Consider the following 22,863-nt stretch of genomic DNA (forward strand, 5'->3'; position numbering starts at 1 on the left):
TGCTGTTTGCCAGCCTCCTGTTTTCCTTACAGTATTTGTATCAGTGGTGAAAGAAGTATTCAGATCCTTTACTTATGTAAAAATAACAATACCTGATCGTAGTAAATGTTCTGCATTCAAAGTTTTACTTTAGTAAAAGTACAGAAATATTAACAGCAAAATGTACTTAAAATATCGAAAGTAAAAGTACTTTGCTGCCTTCAGAATGTAAAATTTTATATTAGATATATTATTAAACTATTGAAATGTTATTACTGATGCATTAATGTGTAAGCAGCATTTTAATGTTGTAGATGACCATTTAAAGCTAATTTTACCCACTTTGTATTCTGGGTAGTTTCATCTATAACAATGCATCATACAGTATTTTATAAGCAGATTACGTGTTAATATGCAGAGTAACTAGCACCTAGAGCTGTTAGATAAATGCAGGGGAGTATTTCCCTCTGAAATGTAGTGGAATAAAAGTGGCAGAAATTGGAAATTCTCCAGTAAGGTGTGAGTAAAATTAAACAAAAGTACTTATTTTAGAGGCTTGTTATAAGTAATAGTTCAAACATTTGCAGCAATGTCTTTGGTGTTTTGTTTTTGTCTAATCTAGGAGCATCTTTCGCTGAAGAAATACATTGTGGATATTGTGACAGACGGCTCTGTCTCCTCGGAGAGCATGAAGGATGGAGAAGAGAGGCAGAAGGCACGAAAGAAGGCAAAGAAGCTCCGTGCCAGGATGAACTCCAGGTAATACATCCATTTTCTCTCTCTTTCTGTCTATCAGTCTGCCTCTCTCTCTCTCTCTCTGTGTCTGTGTGTTTCTCCCTCTCCATCCTTTCAGAGGCACGGAGGACAAAACTGTGCCAGGACTTTTTTATGAGTGACAAGGAGATGGAAAGCAGATGTTATGTGCATCCTGGCTGTCCACACGGTTACACTGATGAGCTTAATTTATGGCCACTTTCTGTGATTGGGGAGCAAAACTGCAAATCGATCTGTAGGGCCACCGGCTTTCACCTGTAAAGAGCTTTCCTCCAAATTGCTGCCATGGCATTGCCAAATCTGAAGCCTTCCTGGGTGCGCAGGAGGATGTATGTTAAAGTATGTATGAGCCATGCCTATTTTTCTTCTTCTGAGCTATTGATTTTTAAATGAAGTATCAAAGAAAATCAATAGTAATCAACAAATAGGAGGCAGAGCTGCTGTGTGTCAGAACCTCGACCTGAGCTCAATCAATTTAACTGGCTGTCACAACACGGAGGGAGAGGAGTGGAAAGAGACACGATGTTGACAGCACTTACTGTAAGATGTTATTGATGCAAATTTTTGGAAGTATTCCACTACATGCAGGATGACATTAATACCAGAGACGTACACTCTAAAGACAGGAACGTTGCATACTAAAACGAATTAAAACAGGCATAAAGGGAGACATAATGTCAACATAAACAATAAAATATGAGTATAATAAACAAGTAGAGTATCCTAAAAAAAAAAAAATGTTTTTTTTTTAATTGGGAATGTTGTCATCCTCCATCTGCTTGGAAAATAGAAAACTAGCCCTGAAAGCACATTTAATAACTCATTGGCGTTGGTCAGGAACCATATCAAAACACAGGTCTTTCTCTTCTATTGTTAGTTTTTGCAATAGAGCATGGACATGTAACAAAGTAAACACAGTGCTAACACACACACACGACAGCAAGAACATAAAGCCTTTTATATGCACGGAAAATTACCAACTTAGAATGAGAGCGGGTCGTCCATGAATCAAAGGGTTGGCGGTTCCATCCCTTGCTCCTCCTATCTACAGGGTTAAATGTCCTGGAGGAAGGCACTGAACCCCAAATTGCCCCCAGTGGCCAGGCCAGCACCTTATGTGAGTGTGTGGGTGTGTGCATGGGTGAATGAGAGGCATTGTAAAGCAGCTTTGTCCCACTCAGGCTGAAAAGTGCAGTCCATTTACCATTTACGATATAATGGAGGGTGTGTTGATAATGTGGTCTTAAAGGTTGAATCTAAGTAATCCATTTTATACAGTTATCAGCTACTATTTTGATAATTACTTTCCTCAGTTTCAGTTTGTCCAGCTCATCAATGTACGTTGTATTAAAAATAAAAATATTTCTTTGCTTGTTTTTAGGATGCAATAGAGAGTATGACTTTTTTACTCGCTAAGATCACTTTGATTTTAATACCTAGAGGCAGAGTTTGTTGTTTTCTGCTGTTTCTGCTGCATATTCCCTCCCACTCACAAAGTGTATGTTGGCTACTGGAATACTTATTCAATTTTTACTGGAAAATAATAGTACAGAGAATAGTGATGATAATAAATGTGTGTATTTGAAATACACTTATCATAAAGGATTTAAATTATATCTTTTATGATTTATCGTTTATACATTTAGGTACGGTGTTAAATCTTCAAGATCTTGGTTGGGATAATAATTATGAAACAACTTGGCAACGCTAACTGAATTATTGCAAAGAGTCTGCTCTTTATTATCTTTATTGGGATTGTGATTAAAAATAAAGATGTGAGTTTTTTGGACAAGACCCATACACTCTTCTAATGGTAACATCAATTGTGTATATAATTTGCAAAAAAGCCAATTTATGTTCACCTGCAATCATTTGTTTTCTGTTAATTGGATTGTTTTGTGTTGCACAGAGCGGTTAGAAAGAAATTGGTAAGAGGAGCGGAGTTAACAAGCAGCCATGTCTCGATGACCCCTCTACAACATCTTCCAGGCTTTTGTACCACTCTTATGTGAATCTCTCTTGCCAATATAAGTCCAGCCGTGTTGGAGTACATTTCTTCCTTTTTGTTACTACAGAGGTCAATGTCTTCTCATGTAGGCAGACTTAATAATCCTAATAGAGCCTCCAACCTGAGTGAGATTACTAAAAAGAGAATTAATCATTATTTTGCTTTTCAGGAAAAAGTATTTACTCAAAAGAGGAATAAGAGGCAGCTACAGGCTGACACACTCATCCCATTCTGCTGCTACAGTGCCTTATTCTCAGTGCTGCTGTTTTTGGCTTTGTGAGGCTCAGCGGTACTGAGAAAGTGACAACATGATCTGTCTCTGTTCACCGTCACTCCTGCACCAGCCCTGCTGAGACTAGCACTCAAAGGCAGCAGGCTTTCAGAGGTCATAAATAACACAGAGCCCCAGTAAACATGAAGGTGAGCCGCTTCACCACCGGGTGGAAATGAACCGTTTTATTGGAACACCGTATGGTGTCCGTAAAACGTGAGTGGTTCTCACTAGACTTTTCACCAGGCCAACATGCAGCCCTGTTCTGTCATAAAGTGGTGCACACACATTTTAACCCACATGTTTTTTTGTGGCTTGGCTAACCCTCTCCAATAATAAGTGTTTTGGGAAGGAAAATATGCTATTAAACTTTCATGTAAGTAGCCTGTCAGTTAGTGTCAGGATGGGTTCTGAACTTGGAAGCCAAAGTCTCCATTTATGCTCTGCTGCGAGCTGCTCGCCTGCAGCTGCTTGCTTGTGGTTCGCTCAGCAGGGAACAGAGTGGCCAGTGTGTTGGTGTGTGTGTGGACCTCAGATGGTGGTGTGTATACAAAGACACTCCTGTATAGAGTATAGAATACAGTGTGAGGTGGTAAGCATGGCCCTAACTCATTTTACCCAGTCTTCTGCCTTAGATTAAGGGGAAAAGTTCCTGCTCAGAAATGATCATACATCCTTGACAATGGATTTTGAGTACATTAAGTTATTAATGTATTAGTATACTTTTAGGTTCCTGTAGGTTGTACTACTTTTTATTGCCATTGAATTGATGCCTGGCTTCCTTCTCTAGGTCTGTGTTGTGTACATTGTAGTGATGGTTTGAATGTGCTTCTGGGGCATTGGAGAGAAGTGTGTCACTGTAAAAGAAATTAGGATATAAGGAATTCAGATCTGCTGTGTTATGAACTTCTTATAGATTTGTGCTTTCTCACTTATTGCCGATCACTGATATTTATTGCCTGAGGCCAATTTAACATGCGCTGCTTCGGACAGTTATGAATGAGTAATTGCTCCCTGTTTAACCTGGTTAGGTATAAACCTGTCTGAGATTAATATTGTGATATCATGAATGACAAACAGGGCAGATACAGTTCAGGCCCCCTCTGAAAGCGAGTCTGTGCTACCCATTAATCCTACTCACAGGGCAAGGAAAATTACTATATCTAGAATTAATACTGATGAGTAGCACAAACGTATATTGTTATCCTCGCTCACAACCTGGTCTATTGAATTTGATATATAATGCAGGAAGAGTGTACTTTTTTATCTTCTTTTCATAGCAATATGGCTGATCTTGTAGATCACTTGTTTATATTAATATAGTTCCCAAACTGGTGAGTATTTGATAAGACAAGGCAGCATTTTTTATTCTCGATTTGAGTATAGAGTTTTGTAACAGCTACATCTATACAGAAAATACGTAAATAATTAATTCCATGGAACAACAAATTAGTAACAACACTACTGTCTTTCTGAATGCTAGAGTGTATTCCCCAGGTGAGCAGCTGGAAGGTTTTTGGTATCTCAATGTCCTCATCCAGCTGTGAGGTGAGTTATCAATAGCTGTAAAATGACTGCCCTTGAGTACAAGAGATTGTGAAAAGAGGATGAGGCTTTGGTTGGTCCGTGTCCGGCCTGCTGGGACAAATCCACCTGTCGTCTTCCAGGAAGTGTTTGATCCTATCAATGTAGAGCTGGGTAACCGGAAGGCGCCCTATCTAACTGATCAATAGTTACTTATCATGTCTGGGAATGCCTGATTGACGGATACAATCGTCCTCCCAGTTTCTCACACACACACACATACAGTTTGCGTTTCTGAGTCTGGCTGTTGGAGTAATGCCACAGAAATACCAGTCCCCTAATGACCATGACCTTTTAGGAGGTCACACATTCAAAACACTGGCTGCATTGCTTGTAACCCCCATTAACTGTTTATTTGACAATGAGTGAAGTGAAGAAGTTGAGCCTCCCTTGTTAAAAGTGACTCAAAGGAAGGTGGATTTAAAGGTGGAATTAAGTCTTCATGATATGAGTTGATGGCAGCAACACACCCGTCCCCACAGAGCCCGTGCCTGATTATTTTAAGCCAAGTTACTTGGTGAATGTCTGACAGGCCAAATAAACAGACTCCGCTTGAACTTTTTCCTCTCTTTCTTCACACTTTCATCCGCTGTCTTCTTTACTGACAGGCCAAACACTTTTTTCCTGGGATTCAAAGACTTTTTCCTACTTCTCCCTCTCCAGGGCAAAGGAATATGAGACGTCAATGGAGGCAAAGACACAGGTCCCTGATTCCCCGTACAAGGCCAAGTGAGTGTTTTCCTTTTTTAATAATTTTAAATTTCATAGTCAACTTCATTTTCAATTATTACAAAGCTGTGGTGTAGGGCTGCAGCTAAAAATTATTTTCTTCATTGATTAATCTGGCGCCTATTTTCTTGATTAATCATTTGGTCTATAAAATCAGTTTTTAAAAAATCTGAAAACGAAAATGGTAGTAGTAAAAATGCTTATCACAATTCCCCAAAATACATGATGTATTCAAGTTTAGGGTTGGAAACAACAATTATTCTATAATCAATTTATTTACTTTCAAATAGGACTAAGAAAACTGGCAAATACTTTGACATTTGAGAGACTGGAACCAGCACATATTTGCTTAACAAATATTTTTTAATAATTAATTTTGTTGTTTTACTCTTTCAGTGCTATGGTTTTGTCAGACCAACAGTCCAAAACCAAAAGATATAAAGTTTACTGTCATAGAAAACAAAGAAAAGCAACAGATCTTCACATTTGAGAAGCTCAAACCAGCATTTTTTTTGCAATATTTGCTAAAAACATTAAATAGAAAATTACTTAAACAATTAATTGACAATCAAAATTGCTTATTTTTCTGTTGATTGACAATTAGACTAATAGTGTTAGCTCTTCTGTGGATTCTGTAAATGGATTTATAATAAGTATTTGCTCCTGTATGTTCAGGTTGCAGCGCCTGGTGAAGGACCTGTTGAAGCAGCTGCAGGGCCAAGACAGCGGCCAGTGGGCCAACAACAAAGTGTCCGGTCTGGACAGAACTCTGGGAGAGATCTCTCGCATCTTAGAGAAACAGGTAGAGCAACAAATGGGTCACATAGATATAGTAGACGATGTTGTTGAGTTATATGTATCTTTTCTTGGTGTAGTGATTCATATTTTAATATATTGGTTGTATATTGACGATCAAATCAATTTTATGTACCTATACCTTTACTTTTCTTTAACATAGATGTCTATTACAATGGTTTGAAGTTGCCTGTTACCACCTCACATCCTCTTTGGTGCATTATGTGCTGGTCTGCAGTGTCCTGCTTTGTTGCTTGTCTGTCGACTGAACAGTAGTGTCTTCAGCAGTGCACAGGTCAGGGCAGCCCTCTGGCATGTCTCTTCAGTGATGAGCTGTGTTTGGCTGTGTCTCCCTGTGTCTCACCCTCTCAATGTAGAGTATCACTTACTCCAAACCAACTTGCCTTTGGTTATTGGCTAATGAAGACCAGATTAACTGTGTTTTCATTGTGCACATGGTACCAATAGAGGAGCTTCCTAGCACGAGAGCAAGCATTGTCTCGTGTCTATGTGGCTTGCACGACTCAGATGTCAATGGTTTAGACAATAGTAAATTGGATTTCCAGATAAAATGCCATTGATGCGCAAGACTTTACTGAACAAAGGCCAGAGAATTTGGCATTTTTTCCAGAGATTTAGCTTTTTTCTTACACTTCCTTGCAGCTGTATAAATATATATAATTGTCAGATATAATGGCAGACATGTATAACTATAGCTGATTTGAAACATATGTCCCAGGGGTTTTGCTGCGTGGCATTTTTTTACTGTAAAACTCACATCAATTTGAGTCTGAGAGGAGGAATTAAAACACCTGCCACCGTGTTTATGATGAGGACAATATACAGCCCACTTCCTGTAATGAGGCATAAATTTCCTGCCAAGTTGTGGTTCGAGCCATCATAACATCCCACTGTGCATGCCTCTGGGCGTGAGGGTAGAGAGATTATGGTGTCCCATCAGTGACGAGGGGGGCGGCTGGAGAGGCCATTATTGAATTTCCCCAGAGAGGCAAAGAAAGAGGTGGCTGAGGTGGGTGGCAGAGCGTCCTGTAAGGAGAGAGGAGGAGACCAGTGTGATGTGAGTAGCTCACAAGCTGTCACTTTATGAGGGCTCCTCCCGTCAACTCCACATAGTCCCAGTGGGAGGTCAGAGGTCAGTAGGCCACAGGAGATGTGCTCCATTCAACAGTAGTGTCACTGGCAAAGAGGCAGATCGAGACTCTATCTGGGTGCCTTTGCTTTGTCTTTTACCTCCAGTTTAAAAGCACATTTTTAAACTGTTTTGTCAAGTTCTGCCTCACCAGCTTCTTACAGAAACTTCCACCCTAAGCTGAGTGGAACAATGTGATTGGCCAATGAGGCAGACCGGGGAGCACTTCCCTCTGTAATCCCTGGACAAAGTCAAATAAATAGAGTCTCCGTCAGCATGGCTGTCTGGCCCCTGAGTCACGTCAAGTTGGGACCGTTTAGATTATTTGACCTAACAAGCATCTCTCATGTCATTGACTCACCTAGAGATTTGTTTTTCTCCCCCATATCTGATTCAGTCTCCACTTTCTCTGCTAATTAGACAACACCCGACACTCCCCCTCCTGCACTGCTGTTTTGGGTCCCACCCACCCCCCCTCACTCCTCCCCTGCTTTCTAGGCTTAGTCTAGTCTCTGACCCCAGTGTGTTTCTCCCTCTGTGGCCTCTAATAGTTTATTTTGTGTCAACCCTTTTTTTTTTCTTCACTTTCTGTGATTGAGAATAGCAATTTTCCCAATGTGCTGCTCTTTAGTTTTTTGTTATTAAGTTATTATTTTATTATTAAGCATTTGTATTGATACAGTTTACCACTACTTTCAGCTAAAGCCTGTCTAGAAAAGGGTAACATGTATGACAGGTAAGGAACTGTCAGGAGCATGGTGCTCTGAGAGGCAAATACATTTTCATTTGTCAGCTGTCAAAGCCTGGTTGGGCCAACCAGTGGGACTGGTGGGAGTCGTATCTGGGGACATGGGGGAAGGTGAAGGGTAGGCAGGATAATAAGGTTTGTTGCTTGGGCCTCCAGCAGACTGACAGATACAGCCCAGATCAGGAATGTCAGGAGTTTTGACGGTGACGGCAAAAGTGAGCAGCATGCTATTCAGTTCAGTTTAGACATTTTCCATCTTTATGACCAAAATATTATTTTGTCATTTTTGAAAACTTTTAAGAAAACTATTAATCCTTGTTTGTCTTCAGTGTTTGACATTGGCCATTAACAAAGCTTTTTCAAAAGCATCAGTTCTAACATTATTTTAACCATGTATGTGTATTAATGAATATTTATTTAGTTTTTAGTCATTTTTAAAATGCTCTGTATAGCTATCCTTCATCATGTGAAACTGCTAAACATTTGTAAGTTAGAGCTTGTATATTTGGTAGTAAATTTGCTTGCTGTCCTGAGCTTCTTGTGTTTAAAAACTTATTTTAACAGAGTAAACAGTATGAACACATTCCTTTGGCCTCTGTAATGGGCATGTGTCGTTATTTTGGACATTTTTAGATGAGATTATTGATCAAATAAATAAAAAAATAAGAATCAGAATATTTCATTAATACAATAATTGTCAGTTTCATCCCTAATGTTTACATTTCCTGTTAGACTAAGCCACTTTTAACGATTTTTGTATCAGACGTGTACATCATTATCTTTGAGGCTGCCATTTAGTTGTTGAATAATCAGATGATTAATTGAAAAAAAAAAAACTTGTCTATGAGTTTCAGTCCCAATGTTATTGTTTTTTCTCATTCTAGGCCTCATTTTTGTTTCCTCACCACAAGACCAATAGGGAGTGAAATGGCTCTAAACTCTAGTTGTAACTAATACACCAATAGTTACAACTACAGGCTGTCTGTGGTTTCTGTGGCAGGTTTGATTTTGCGACACACTCGCCTTTGATTAATCTTGGTTCATTTAATTGAATAAACACAGTTTGTAGAATTATCCATTTCCATATTCGCCCTGCACTCACATAGTCTACTAAATCATACGCCATTATGTCTTGTAAACACACAAGTTTATACTCAACCTTAAAATGTTTACTCCAGCAGCCTTGTTGTGGTTTACAGTCGACTCGCCCCACAGAGCTTTGTTTATGCACTCTCCAGCTTTTCTATGAGGTTGTGTAATGATGAAATTTGTATGAAGAGAGGGTGATCTGTCATACTCGTCTCTGTCATTGTTGTGTTTTAGTAGTGAAGGAGTGAACTTGTGAATTTAAGGTGCAGATCAAAGTTGAAGCCAGCCCTTAATGAACTCTGCCAGTTGTTGTCCATCTGTTGGTGGGGCAGGACAACTGAGGCTGTGCCCTCCTCTCTGCTTTAATTAAAGTGTCTGGTGGGAGGAGACTACAAAGTGCAATCTGGCTTGTCTGCTGGTCTGCGGACACTGTCGCAGGAACTGCCAGCTGCTTCGAGCTTCCCACCGTGGGGTAACAATGGTCACCCTGGACAATAATTGAATAAGATTCCCCCTGTTGTATAATTCAGGAGCCATCCTTCTCGCTTGTGTCTTAATGCTCGGCCTTTGGTGGTTTTGTTTGGGGGAAAATTAGCTGCTCATCCTGTTGATGCATTTTGTCGTAGCTTCTGTTGGGGTGTGACCAGGCACAGGCTGATTGGAACTTAAAGGAACTCAATGCGAATTTCATCTCTGTGCTTTCACTACAGAGAAGCTGAAAATCTGACATGTTTAGCCTAGCATAGCACAAAAAACAAAATTAGATCAAGGGATGCCAGTTAGCCCACATTAAAAGAGCAATTTAGTAGGTCAATTGAGTCATTTTTCTCAGACCACAGAAGTAGTACTCCTTGTGACTGGGAAATTGACTTTGACGTGTAAAGTCTGTGCAGTGACCCCCTGAAAGTAAAACAAGACTAAGAGTCTAGCAGCAACCACGCTAGCAGCTCTGTGAGTCTGTACATATGTCATTCGTTTTGCAGGAATTTGGTCTAAACCAATTAATTGGACAAATAGAGTTTGTCCTGTTGATGTTGTTAGATGAAAAGTTAAGGAAACACCAACGTTGTTACAGTTTATCCCTGGGGACCATGAATGTCTACCAAATTTCATAGCAATCTATCCAATAGTTGTCAAGATATTTCAAGTGGTGGACTGACCAACATTGCCATCCCTAGAGCCATTCTGCTAACATGGCTGAAAAATATGCTCTCTGACAACTCCTGTATAACTTACATATTCCATCTTGTCAGGTAGCAAGCCAGCCACTTATGCATCCAAGAGTCTGTTGGGTTTTGTTCTTAACTGTGAAAGTGTGCAAACGTTTTAACTAAGGTAAGCCTCAATGCATAGGGAGGAAACTGGTCTCCTTATCTACCTCTGACTGCAAACAAGTGTGTTTCCCAAAGTGTGGGAGTATCCCTTTAAGACCACTGGGTGGAACTGGGTGAAAACATTGTTTTTATCCTGTTAAGTTTGTATGCAAATTCAGCTTACTGTGTACATACACTGTCACTGTAATTACATACAAACTGTATGTAAACCCTGTGTGGTTAGGTTTGTAGAAAGGATATATCATCACTAGATGCTGTTTCCCATTTGCTCAGAAAGTCAACTGCTTTGCACAGCAGAGCTGTTATCATGCAAAACAAACCTTTACTTTAAACATTGTGTTTCTGATTAAATGTGTGTCCTCACAGTAATACTCTGGTGCCTTCTTTGTTTTCTGTGCACCATTGCATGCATAGACCACCTAAAGATAGTATGTCAGGTAGTTTGAACTTAATCCTCTTCACTCGTATTGTTCCATTATCACAACAGATAAATCTGTCAGCAGAGTAGAAAAGGCACTGACTAGCCAAGAAACTCTTGTCTGGTTTTCACAGGCAATAGCCAGGACTGGGCAGGTCCCAGTTACCCCCTTTAATACCATTTGATAAGCTGCTATGAAAGAGCTGCCTTTTCTCATTTAGCCTGGAAGCTTTTAGGTAGGTGTGTTGATGGGAGGGTTAAGAAAAGGGTTAAGCCAAGCTCAGTGGCTGAGACCCAATTGATTAGGCATGGAAACGGCTGGCAACGTACAGAAAGGAAGTCATAATGAGGTATTTTTACAAACACTGCTTAGACTCTTTGTGTCTTTGTAACATTTCTCATTATGTTGAAGGCAAAGGGTCTTTGGTGTGTCAATGTTTTGTCCCAAACCCTAAATGATAGTTCAGTGCGTCTTCTGTACGTGTCTAACGCCAGAATCGCGGAACAGTTACCTCAGCAGCGGGCATGAATGACAGATGAAGAGCTTATCTGTAATTTGGTAAAGCGCTTCTCTCTCAATGTGTTCAGGCTTGTTGGCAACTTCCCATGTGCGGAACAAAAGCGCTGTGAAGTGGCTGGATTTTAGTGCTGTCACAGCACTGAGGAGCCTGTAACCTCATTAGGTGGAGGAGTGACCTGCAGTGTAACACGGCCCTCTGCAGTTGTGTGAAGAAGGCCCTCCATCAGCAGCTCCCTTCCAGCTCCTTTCCTCCCTGTCGACCCATGCACAAACATGCCTGACAGTCAGCGCTCGCTCCTGGCTTTGTACTTGTTGATTTATAAGACACTGTAGCAGCAGCATCTGACCTACTGCCAATTACTCTATCATCACAGGAGGGCAGGACCTAACTATTTACATGTGTTCATAAATCTAGTGTTCTCGACCAGATGTATTTTTTCCTTACTAAGTTAGTTTGTTTGTATTCTATTTTTTATATTGTAAGTGAAGTGAGAAAAAAGAATAGACCTTAAAAAAACCAAGGGACTCAACTTGAAGGAAAAAAAATGGTAAAATTCCTTTATTCCCTTATCAAGTTCTGTTTACAGAAAATTATTTTAAATAATTATCACAAACATGGTAATATGAAAGTAAGTCATTTTAACCAATATCCTCATTCATAGGACTACTGCTGACTGTTTTTTTGTTTAGTATGCCATTGTGTGAAAACATTGCTTGTTCCTCCAGTCAGTGAGGACTTTAAAGGACTAAACTGCCAGTTTGTGACAGGGATGTGTACCTAATAAAGCTGACCATTAGTTCGTAAAAATAAACAAAAAGAAGTCAAGCTTACTCATAAAAGAGAGTAATAATGGAAATGCAAAACAAAGTTCTTGTGTGGACCTAAAAAAAACTGTTTAGTGTCGAAATTGAGCAGCTTGATTGTGCAAGTAATACAAATGTTACTGGTAGTTTTACTGGAGTTACAAGGCAAGTGAAAATACCCTCTGAGGGTGACAAATGACATTAACATTATACTTTACATTCATCTATTTTCAACAAGCTCCCCATTATGTTTTCATAAGTTTAAAAGGCCAAAAATAGACACCTAAAATATTGAAAATATATTTATTTAACCCTGCTATTCACAAAATATTTTTTTCACAGTATTGGTACTTTTTAAAGTACTTTTTACATGGAAAAAATAAACTGTTGTCTTTCAAATTTTATCTCCATTTGTCTAAAGGTTTGCCATCAACAACGATTGGCCTGGTATTTATCCACCAATACATTTTCTGTAATTACAGCAGGTATGGGATTTAATAATATGTATTGGCATATTATTGGTTTGAAATTTGAACAGAGCCCTCGAGGCAAAGCACCACTTTAGAAGGGAACATTTAATGAAACGCACTGGAATCAGGTTGTAAGAAAAGTCTCTATCAGTGCAGAATTTTCAGATCTAAAGTAACTGAAAGTGTGAGAGGAGCTCCTCAGCAAGCGTGTGAGGCTAGATAGTGTTAAAGGATTACATGGCTCTTTAATCCCTGTAAATGCTGACACAATAGGTACAGTAATGTAAATGCATTAGATCTACTGTGGTAACAAAGATGCAGCATTATCAGTTTAGGTCTGATTATGATAAGAATCTAATGTTTGTCTCCATCCTCTCCTATTAGAAAGATTGTCTTGATTTCAGAGTTCTCTAATCATTCCATTCTTTGGCCGAGTTGCATTTTCTCAGTTTCACTTCGGTCTGTGGTCATCCGTTCAGACCACCCTGGTGCTAACTGGAGCCTGCAGAGCATTTGCCTTCCACTGAAACTAGACTGTTGTGGGGCGGAGTCGGGTTGTGCACTTTTGAGATTAAACAGGAATACTTTTGGGATCACTTTGTTTCAGATTTCAATCCCTCGCCCCTGTCAGAGAAAGAGGTTCCCTCTCTGGTGGGATCCATGTAATCCCCCTGTCCGGCCTGTGGCTCGTTGTCCCCTGACTGTACCTCTGCTTCACTGTCTTTCTCCGTCCTTGCCTCAACAGAACAATGCAGACCAAGTGGCCTTCCAAGTGGGCGGCGGCCTTTCGGCTCTCGAACAAATTCTGCAGGTCGTCACTGCTGCTTCCACACCCACTGCAGTTCCTCGTATTCCTCTCAAGTGAGTGTCACCAAATTGAGATATTTACATTTTATTTAATATAATCATATACTTGAATGCATAAAAGTGAATGTTGTGCTCTTGTATTTTTCTCTGATTTAATGCAAAACTCAAAACACAAAAAACAGTTGCTATGCCCTTCAGTTTATTATCGTGACTTAATCAAGTTTCTGTTTCAAGCCAGCAGGGTGAGCTGTCTCTTTAGCTTATGTTCGGAACAGTTTGATTTCTGAAATGCTGACCAGTTGTTGTTGTTGTTGAGATCAGTGGTGACATTAGCCGTGAGTGAGAGTGATGTTGTTGACTAGGTGTAAGTCTAAATTTAGGTTCAATGTCAGGATTGGAACAGGTGTGGAGGGGTTTTCTGCACAATGACCCCACTGAAAATACACATTCTCCTTTTGTTAACTTGCCCTAAAATTGCACAAGTAACTGTTACATCACATCATTTAATAAATGTCTATCCATGGGGTTTGTCTAATCTTCGTTTATGTTCTGATGCAATCTTTTAGACTAAATACAGCAATTACTAGTAGAACATGTTTTTATTACTCCATGAGTAGTAAATAATATCAAAGAAACAGAAGTGGATTAGGTTATTTATGACCGGCAGTACACCGTAATCACTGGCAAACATATAAACACAGTTTTACATTTCGTGTACAAATACATTGGAGGCTTTTTGTGTGGGGAGAAATATTAGTGTTGAAAGAATGGAAATAGTATTAACGGATTTCCTTTTTGCATTTCTGATTACAAAACTTGAAAGACGGGAACACTTTTGAGTGATCCGCACTGTTGTCTGTGTGCTCTGTGCTATATATTCACAAGGCCTCAGACAGCTGTTACAGCCCCTTCTCCCAGTGACATCTCTTTGACTGTATCCTTTCTCTGACCCTACCAACAGCCCACTACTTTATTTCTTCTTCGTGATTGTTTTTTACGATTGCATGAAGTGAGTGAGCTAATCTCAACTAACCTCCTCTATCACTGTTTATAATTGCTTCATCTCAATAAATATTCTCAAAATGTATTAATGAGTAACAGCACTGCGCTTCTAGAAATGGAGAGCATTTCCATTTCCGTAATCAATTTGTGTTCATTCTTTTCTCTCGAAACACAAAAAGCACATGTGTCCCATCTATCTTTTAGAGTGCGGAGTATTTTTGAGTTGTGGGTCTGGCGTTTGCATGGCCTGCCAGTAGATAACCTCAGAGAGGCTGATGTACTCACTAGTGGGACTCTGTAATGGACTCGAATGGCCTTGCGCTCCCATTCATTAGCATTTACTGGTCTCTGAATCTCTGCTAATGGACAAATGCTTCTTATATTTATAAGGCTTTTAAAGGGCATCACATGTATATTGATTTTTTTTGTACTCTCTCTTCCTCAATCATTGTAATCTGAGGGAATTTCAAGCAGACTTCTGAATTGGAAGAAATGCTATTATCTTACATGGAGAGACTGTCTTCTTGTACACAGCATTTGTTTGCTGAGTTTGTTTGCACATCAGTGCATCACGGTGTGTTAGCTAAAGTGCACATAAGACATTGGCTTTCAATGCATCTTCTTGACATGCTGTGGTGAAGGAACATGAGGGGAAGACTAGGCCCTTGTGTTTTGATCCTCTGCACACTGGCCCAATCAAACTCTGGAGTGGGTTATGAGTAGTCTTGAATTCACTTTTCTTTCATAACTAAACCTTTCCCACAAGTTTCTCTGCAGTGGAGTTTTACACGAGCGTGAGATTAACAGCAGTCACACAAACACTATGTCCAAGGCCCAATAGCTTATTTTAGTAGCTTATTTAGAATCAAGCTTGATACCTCAGTTCACCGGCTCGCCTCAGCCAGTCCTATGCTGCTAATACTGCTGGACCCTTGAGAGCTTTGCCAGCTGAGAGCTGAGAACTGAAACGGAGATAAGCCTGTGATGAACACATCAATCCAGTCCCGTGGAGACATTCATCCTCACCTCATGTGCTGTATGCAATATGTTCTGTAGTGCAGATTGAAATAGGTTGTTCTGTAGCTTGTAGAATGTGCGGTGATAAATTAATATAGTAACGACTATGTAGGCTACAAATGTTCAAAAGATAAAAAATAAATAAAAGGCGGTTTATTGTTATGAGTCCATGAGCAGATTTGAATAGTCAAACACAATTTTAGACTACTTTTATTTTTCTGTAAACCATGTAAAATGCAGAAGAGGCCACGCTTTAACCTTGTGAAGCAGCTCAGTCAGGTCAGTGTAGTCGGGAGCTGGTGACGAGATGCAACACAAGGCACAGCCCGGCCGTCTACTTATCGCTATCCGTCATCTGGATGGCTGTGTGGCCTAATGGGCTGCTATACAGACGCTAGCCCCAGAGTGCGCTACATTATCTGTTTACAGTGATGCTGCCGTATTGATCATCTCCTCCTACTAGATAAGCAGAGTGATTTACAAAAAAGGCAGCTGCCGAGATGCTGCTGCCATATCTCTCCCTAGGGAGGCTGATTCCATATTGTTACCATTACATTAATGAGCTAATTCCTCTACGAGGCTCCACTAATGTCCTGGTGTAACCCTGTGGTCACTGGAATGTCTAGATCAGGGTTTATGCAGCCATGGTCATTAACTTCAACTGGAGAGTTGATATCCCACAAAAAGCACAACAACAAATGTTAGCCTGTAGTTTTTTGTGAACAAAGTTAATTTTGCTTCACATTCATTTTATTACTTCATTTGATTTGTATTATGTTAATTATTTGCCTTGGTTATTCATGGACTCGCCATTGTTTAATTTATATCTGCCTCTTAATATTCTTAAATAGGGCCTGAACTAACAATTAATCTGCTGATTACTTTCTCAATTAATTGTTTGATCTATAAAATGTCAGAAAATAGTAAAAAAATGTCCATCACAAGTTCCCAGAGCCCTAGGTGATGTCCTCAATTTGCTTGTTTTATCCTGTTAACAGAAATTAAAACCAAAAGATATTCAACTTATTATCATTGAAGTCAAACTAAATCAGTAAATATTCCAGTAAATAAAAGATTTCTTAGATAATGAATCGATTTTTAAAATTTGTTGGAGAATAATTGTCTGTCAATTAATTGACTAATTGTTTTAGCTCTATTATTAAGATGGCTTTAATATAAAATTATACTTATAAATTATACCCATTATACACGTCATATATACCAGCATCGGTACCAGTAGCATATATAATCACTATTATGTACTTGAAGCAGTTTTGTCACAAACTATTTAACTGGTAAAGACCAAATGGATAAAGAGACCAACTCTTGTTTGTGTTTCAAAAGTTAGTGTGGATGGAAGGATCATTTTTGTCTTTCTGTAATGACAACTGCGTATTGTCAGTTAAACCCAAAGCCAGTGTCAAGGATGTCAAGAATCTTTTCTTTGGCTTGTCCTTCTGTCTTCCAATAGGGGTCACTGAAGAGAAGAGAAGAAGACTTAAGTTCTGCTTGTAAATGGTCTCATCACTAGGCTCCATCTGTACACAACTTAGGCCTTTAAAAAACGCAAAAACAAAACAAAAATACAGAGGCGTCTATGGTCATTTGGGTAGCAAACATCAAATTCAAAAGTTTATATTCTAATGTTTTGGTCATACTCTATACTGACAGTTTCCATTGAACAGGTGATCTCCAGAAAAGGGTTTAGCAGTCCTTGGACATTGCATGTTAACCCAATTTGTATTTCCACCTTTGTCTCACATGACCTGGTGTATCCTGTGAAATCAGACCTGCTACCTGTGGTTTTATTTCAGGATGTTGTCCACCATTTGTGAGCGTGTGTGTGTGTGCGCACTCATGCTTCTGTGCATGATGGTGTGTGACGGCTCATCAGATTTCTCCCCCCCTTCATACCTGGCCAGCGTGGCACGACAGCCAGAGTAGATGTCTTGGAAGCACTCAGGGTATCGGAGAGATCAACAGCAGACTCAAATTAAATGTCATTTAGATAGCAGTGAATGAAGGGATTGTTTGACAGCACAAGGAAATGGATTTGCTCCTCACCTTTTATTTTGGCTTAGGATTCTTTTTCTTCCCCTGAACACAAATTTACCCTGTTTAAGAGGCAGGGACTCAACCTGATCTGGAAGTTGGTCAGATTTCTGCAGCGTTGCTCCAGTCAGGCTTGACTGCGCACATAGGAAACACACTGAGAGGGCGAGAAATGTGAGACTCAGGTTGAGAAGCACAGATCTCAGGGTTGATAACTCAAGGCAGTGACAAAAAGCATAAAGAGCCTTTTACATGCTTGTTGTTCTGTTGTCAAATGAGTTAACAGTTGGCTATTTACTTTAGTAAATGGTCTTTGTTGATAGATAGTTTCCCTAGCAGAGAGATATACAGTTATGCGTTGTGTCTGTGTTTATGGTTGTTATTCTGTTTTATGCTGGAGAGTCAACCAGGCAGTGAAGCCTTGTCTATAAGCCTTTGCCTAAAATTAAGTGATATTTCAATATTAGGAGTTTCAATTCAGAGGTCAGATGCACCCCCACCTCCCCCAAAGCCTCCACAGTATTGTGCATAGGCCTGTTGGCCACCCAGGCAGAGCCCCAGAGGGCTGTAGGGGGGCGAGACAGGATCAGGTGTGCTCCATCCCTCTACCTCTTGGCCTCATTTCTCCGTGGATCTGAATAGCTTTACAGGTAAAATGGTATTCCCTGGCTGTGTGAGGTTAAGCTGTGTAGGTGTGCAGATTACATCGCTCATTATTTGCATCTCACTTTCTTTCTCAGTCTCCTGTTTTTATCAGCGTCAGATCCCTATCCTGTTGGACCACCAGTTAAAACTTGGAACAAATTCTATTTTCAAAAGAGAAGAGTAATAATGTGCCGGATGGGTGGTGATAGATGGTGGCTGTGGTCATTTAGGGAACACGTGAAGCACAATCTCTCAATGTAATGAGAACCCCACAGTGGTGTAGGTGGAGGAATGTTGCCTGCTTTGATAGACTGGCACACATCAGTCCCCACAAAGTTTTTGTGCAACTTGAGACAGGGTGGCGTGGCACTTTACCAAATTGTTCCTTAAAATCTTTCACTGGAGCTGTCATTGAGGGTATTGAGATAGTGAGATTCCCAGAGAGGGCGGACTATCAGGTGTCATGCTCATCAAGCTCAATTAGGTGGGAGGAAACCAAAGACAGATCACTGTGATAGTTCATTGTACAAGCTGGTGTAAGGGCATAACTCAAACATGCCTTTGACAGCCTCCTCATTTGTTCAGAGATGACCAAAGACAAGCCTGATTAGCTGTGTTACAAAGCAATTGCATGCTCATTACATGAGCAGTTGAGTGAGTCGATGATGAAGCCCGAGGGCCCGATCCGTCTTGACAGAAGTGAAGGGATTTGATTAGAATATACAAGTCATATCACTGCTGTGTGATACTAAAGCTTGTCCTTTTTTCAAATAAAATTTAACTTTTTTCTTTAAAAGCTTAAGAGTATAAACAGGTTACTGTAAAAGTTAAGTAATGTGTTAACCACTATGTTTTGTCCACAAATGTGGGCAATTATATTTTGGGGAATTCCAAATAGCAGAAACAAAATAAGGAAATCTTTTTTGCGAAGGCCAAATAATGGAAAAACAATATGAACACAGGCTACAGTATGTCTAAACATAAATGTACTTTTATGTGACAAGGGGAACAGTCTCAAAAATTACCAAAACATGGACAAACTGCATTTAAAAATTTGAACTTGGGTCAAAAGGTCTTCAACATAGATAAACTGAGAAGTAGAAGTTGCTTAACATAACAAAACTACCACAACATAAGAGAATCTAATGAACACACCTGTCACACAATTTCATTCACGAGTTTGTCAGCGTTGATGTTGATGTCTTTGACATTTTTGTTTTTGTTTTTTTTTCGTCGTGACCATATGTTCTGCATCTTCACCACTACCCTATCAGAGCGCCCTGACGAGGTTTCAGTGTGTCCTCTTAACCACATACAGTATTTTCACATGGTAATATACCTGTTCTGTTAAACAATCCCAGAAGTGGTCTCAAAGTACACCAGGATGAGTCAGAAAGTTTGCATTGCCTCTCCATTCCGCTGATCTAAAACTTCTCTAAATCTTCATGAGAAGCTCAGAGTTCAAAGTAGAAAACTGCCGTCTTCATTCCTTCTTGAAGGAACGATTAAATATCCGATTATACACAGTTTAGGACTTGCATGGCAGCGTTCCAAGGAGGATTGAAGCTGTTCTAAAAGAAATGGTGACACTACTGCTTCGCAGGTATACTGTAGAATTCACACAATGAACATTTGGCAGGAAGACAGCACCAAATCTCAGTTGTCATAGGTGTAACCTGAATGCTACCATTGACCAAGATGAACTTTATCCGGCTGCTCTGAAACCGCTCTTTGACAGTAATCAAGTCAGTCCTGCCTAGTCATTTTATCTCTGATAGGTCATATGATATCTCTACTATTGTGCACTACTTTACTCAACAGGGACATGATCTTAAATACCAGGATAGTGACTTAAGGCACCTAAAGTAACTCCTGTCCTTTGGAGGAATGTACACGGCAGCTACCACAGCTTGAATTTCATAAGCTGTGTGAAGCATATAAATATACAATAGTATTTGAGAAAAAATAGTCGAGTTGTCGTTATGGTATTTACATAGAAGCTGATCTTTGTCCCATGATCACTAGAGAATCAGAGTTCTGATGCAGCATGGCTGCACACAGCATAGTTTGGTTGGGATCTCATGTTACCTCACCTCTTGCTCCACACAGACTGCTCTATCAGTGCACTTAACCATTATGGCTTAACTTTTTCCACCGTCTTTATGCTTTAATAAAATTACTGTCAGTATAGCTGCCATATAGGACATTAACAATTTGCTAGAAGATTCTGCTCTGTTATTGTTTTCAGGTGGACGGAAGTCAGCTTTGATGTCAGATATGGACAGTATCCAATCACTCAAAATATAGTGCTTCTCACATTAACACCACATTCCATGTCTGACAGCTTTACTTTGCAATGTCAATAATGATGCGGCGAAACGACTGATCTGCCCACTAGCAAATGCAGAGCGAGGGAATAGAGGAAGTTATTGACAGACTTGGGTCTGCCTCAGCCTAATCTATTTTCCTTTACTATGCCAGCGTGGTTTGACCGAAAACGCACAGCAGATGTGAAGGTTTCGGTAGATATCAAAATGTTTACCAGTTGAAATAAACATGGCCTACTTTAGGCACTGGAGAGGCAGATTCCATTCTTCCAGTGAGCAGATAGGACACGCCATTCCGCCAATGGCTAAAATATACAGTTGTCAGAAAATATTAACTGATGAAACAGGGGGCGAGGGGGAGTAGCAGTCACAGCAGAACGATTGGTCAGTTATCTGAAGCATTAATCTTCTCTGGGGCTTGTTTTAGAGCAGACATCATACAGAGGCATGCTGACTGGCCCAGCACTGGCCGCTGCCTGGCGGCTGTGAGGAGTTGCTGAGAGGAATAGTTTTATCTCTCCAGCGGAAATGCTGCACCATCTCAGCCAAGATGGGACTGAGATTGCGCTCAGCTCCTCTGAAGGTGGCTGTAGTGAGGGGAGTCTCCGCATAAGTAGCTGATATGAGTGTTTTATTCCTCAAAACGGCTTCCTTGCTCGCGCTGTCAGTGAGATATGCTTTTGACTTGTGAAGACAAACTGCACCCTTAAGGAACCACAAATACAGAAGAGTGTGTTTGGTTTCCTGATGACTGCAGATAGTCTTGTCAGTGCCCAGGGCGAGACATTTACATCCCAGTAGTAGTGTTTCTTTAACGAATTGCAAGGGGAGTAGTAGCCTGCCTTGAGCTGTTTCTTTAGTTTAGTTTTTTTTTTTTTAACCTTGTGATTTATAATGATTTGTCATTTTTCTGTGTTAGATCCCTCTGTGCTGCTGTAAATACCTACTACCTGGCATGTTCCTGCTGCCCCCTCAACTGCTCCTATGTGCTGTTTAGCAACAAGATAGCACTCCTCATGGACCTGCTGCTGCATCAGCTAACAGTAAGTTTATGCATCCCAGCACATGACCAAGACCCAATCTGCTAGCACAAACAAAATGTTTCATAAATTGGAAATTGGATTCAAATGTGTCAACAGCGTTATTTCAGTTTGTATAAAGGAATAAAGTAGTAGTAAATGTAAAGGAGATGATAAATATGTTTGGATACAGTAGTATTTCTAACGTAGTCACACATACATTTGTGTTGTTTACATTAATCTGTTGATGTCCAGTGCTTTGGCTGCTTAGAAAACTCTGCCTTTTTGCTGGTGTCAGTTCCTGCCACAGTGTTAATGAAAGACAGAGCAAGACATAAGCTAGCGAGTAACAAACCGTTGCCCAACCTCTCCACAGATGCCTCCTGACTAGGGAATGTGAGAGCGCAGTCAGTCAGGCAGGCAGGCAGGCTGCATTGCGGCGACATGTCAGCCCATATCCTTCAGCACTCTGTAAGAAGGACTGTAAACATCAGCCCACTCCAAACATCTAATGGTGGCGGCTCACTGGGGCCGCCTACACTCACAACACAGACAGGACAAGGCACAGGCACAGGGCTGTGGTACATGCATGAACTCTACTGGGGCTTCCTTCTCCAGTGCCGAGTTCCAATCCAAAGCAGTCATATTTCCTTAGGGCACACAGGGAGAGGTTCGCCTGTATGCTTCAGTTTATATAAAACATATCCCAGCAGCTGCTCTGCTGACTGACATATCCAACAGCACTGAAGGAGTCAAACTAACTGTTCTCCATGTGTTCAATGCAGATTAGGAATTGGGCTCAAAAATTAATTATGCTCCTACACACCCTGCTTTAATAAGTTGTGATTTAATTTACAACTCAAACACAACACAGATTTGTATTTGTTATGTGTTTTATTGTGAGTGCGTATTCATGTGCATGTCTATGTTCTGGTATGCGTGTGTGAGAGCAATAGAGTAAAGCAGTGGGGGTTGCACCGCCATGTGAGCATGTACCCTTTTAATTAGATTTGTGGAGAATGTCGGTGGATTTACCTATGCTGTCAGCATTCACCCCAACCATTAGACCAAATGAGAAGGTTTTACCTTTGCAAGGTTCTCCACGTTAAACAGTAGCACTATATTTTAAACGTGGGCCTCTGCTTGTGTGTTTCATGAAGGTTGTCTTGAAATGAAAATGAGAAAAATGCTTGTCAGTCTACACTGTCTAATTTCAATCTTTTTATTTGGGCTTCCATCTTGTCAGCATGTAGCTGGTTCATAGTACATCTATACTTGTTTACACCAGCTTTTTGTCATTTGTGTGGCTGAGGAAATGCCT

The 22,863-nt window shown here is 40.2% G+C and overlaps 1 protein-coding gene across 1 annotated transcript in view; it reads left to right on the plus strand.

Moving 5' to 3' along the window:
- scaper (S-phase cyclin A-associated protein in the ER) overlaps positions 1-22,863 on the plus strand; it is a 58,067-nt gene that overhangs the window by 20,248 nt on the left and 14,956 nt on the right. Inside the window, exons 20-24 of the mRNA XM_070907119.1 lie at positions 602-738; positions 5,280-5,345; positions 6,021-6,147; positions 13,419-13,534; positions 21,443-21,566. Of these exons, the coding sequence (XP_070763220.1) occupies positions 602-738; positions 5,280-5,345; positions 6,021-6,147; positions 13,419-13,534; positions 21,443-21,566 (570 nt within the window). The remainder of the gene's footprint in view (positions 1-601; positions 739-5,279; positions 5,346-6,020; positions 6,148-13,418; positions 13,535-21,442; positions 21,567-22,863) is intronic.

Source organism: Enoplosus armatus, chromosome 6 (assembly GCF_043641665.1).
Source record: "Enoplosus armatus isolate fEnoArm2 chromosome 6, fEnoArm2.hap1, whole genome shotgun sequence".
Taxonomy (NCBI): domain Eukaryota; kingdom Metazoa; phylum Chordata; class Actinopteri; order Centrarchiformes; family Enoplosidae; genus Enoplosus; species Enoplosus armatus.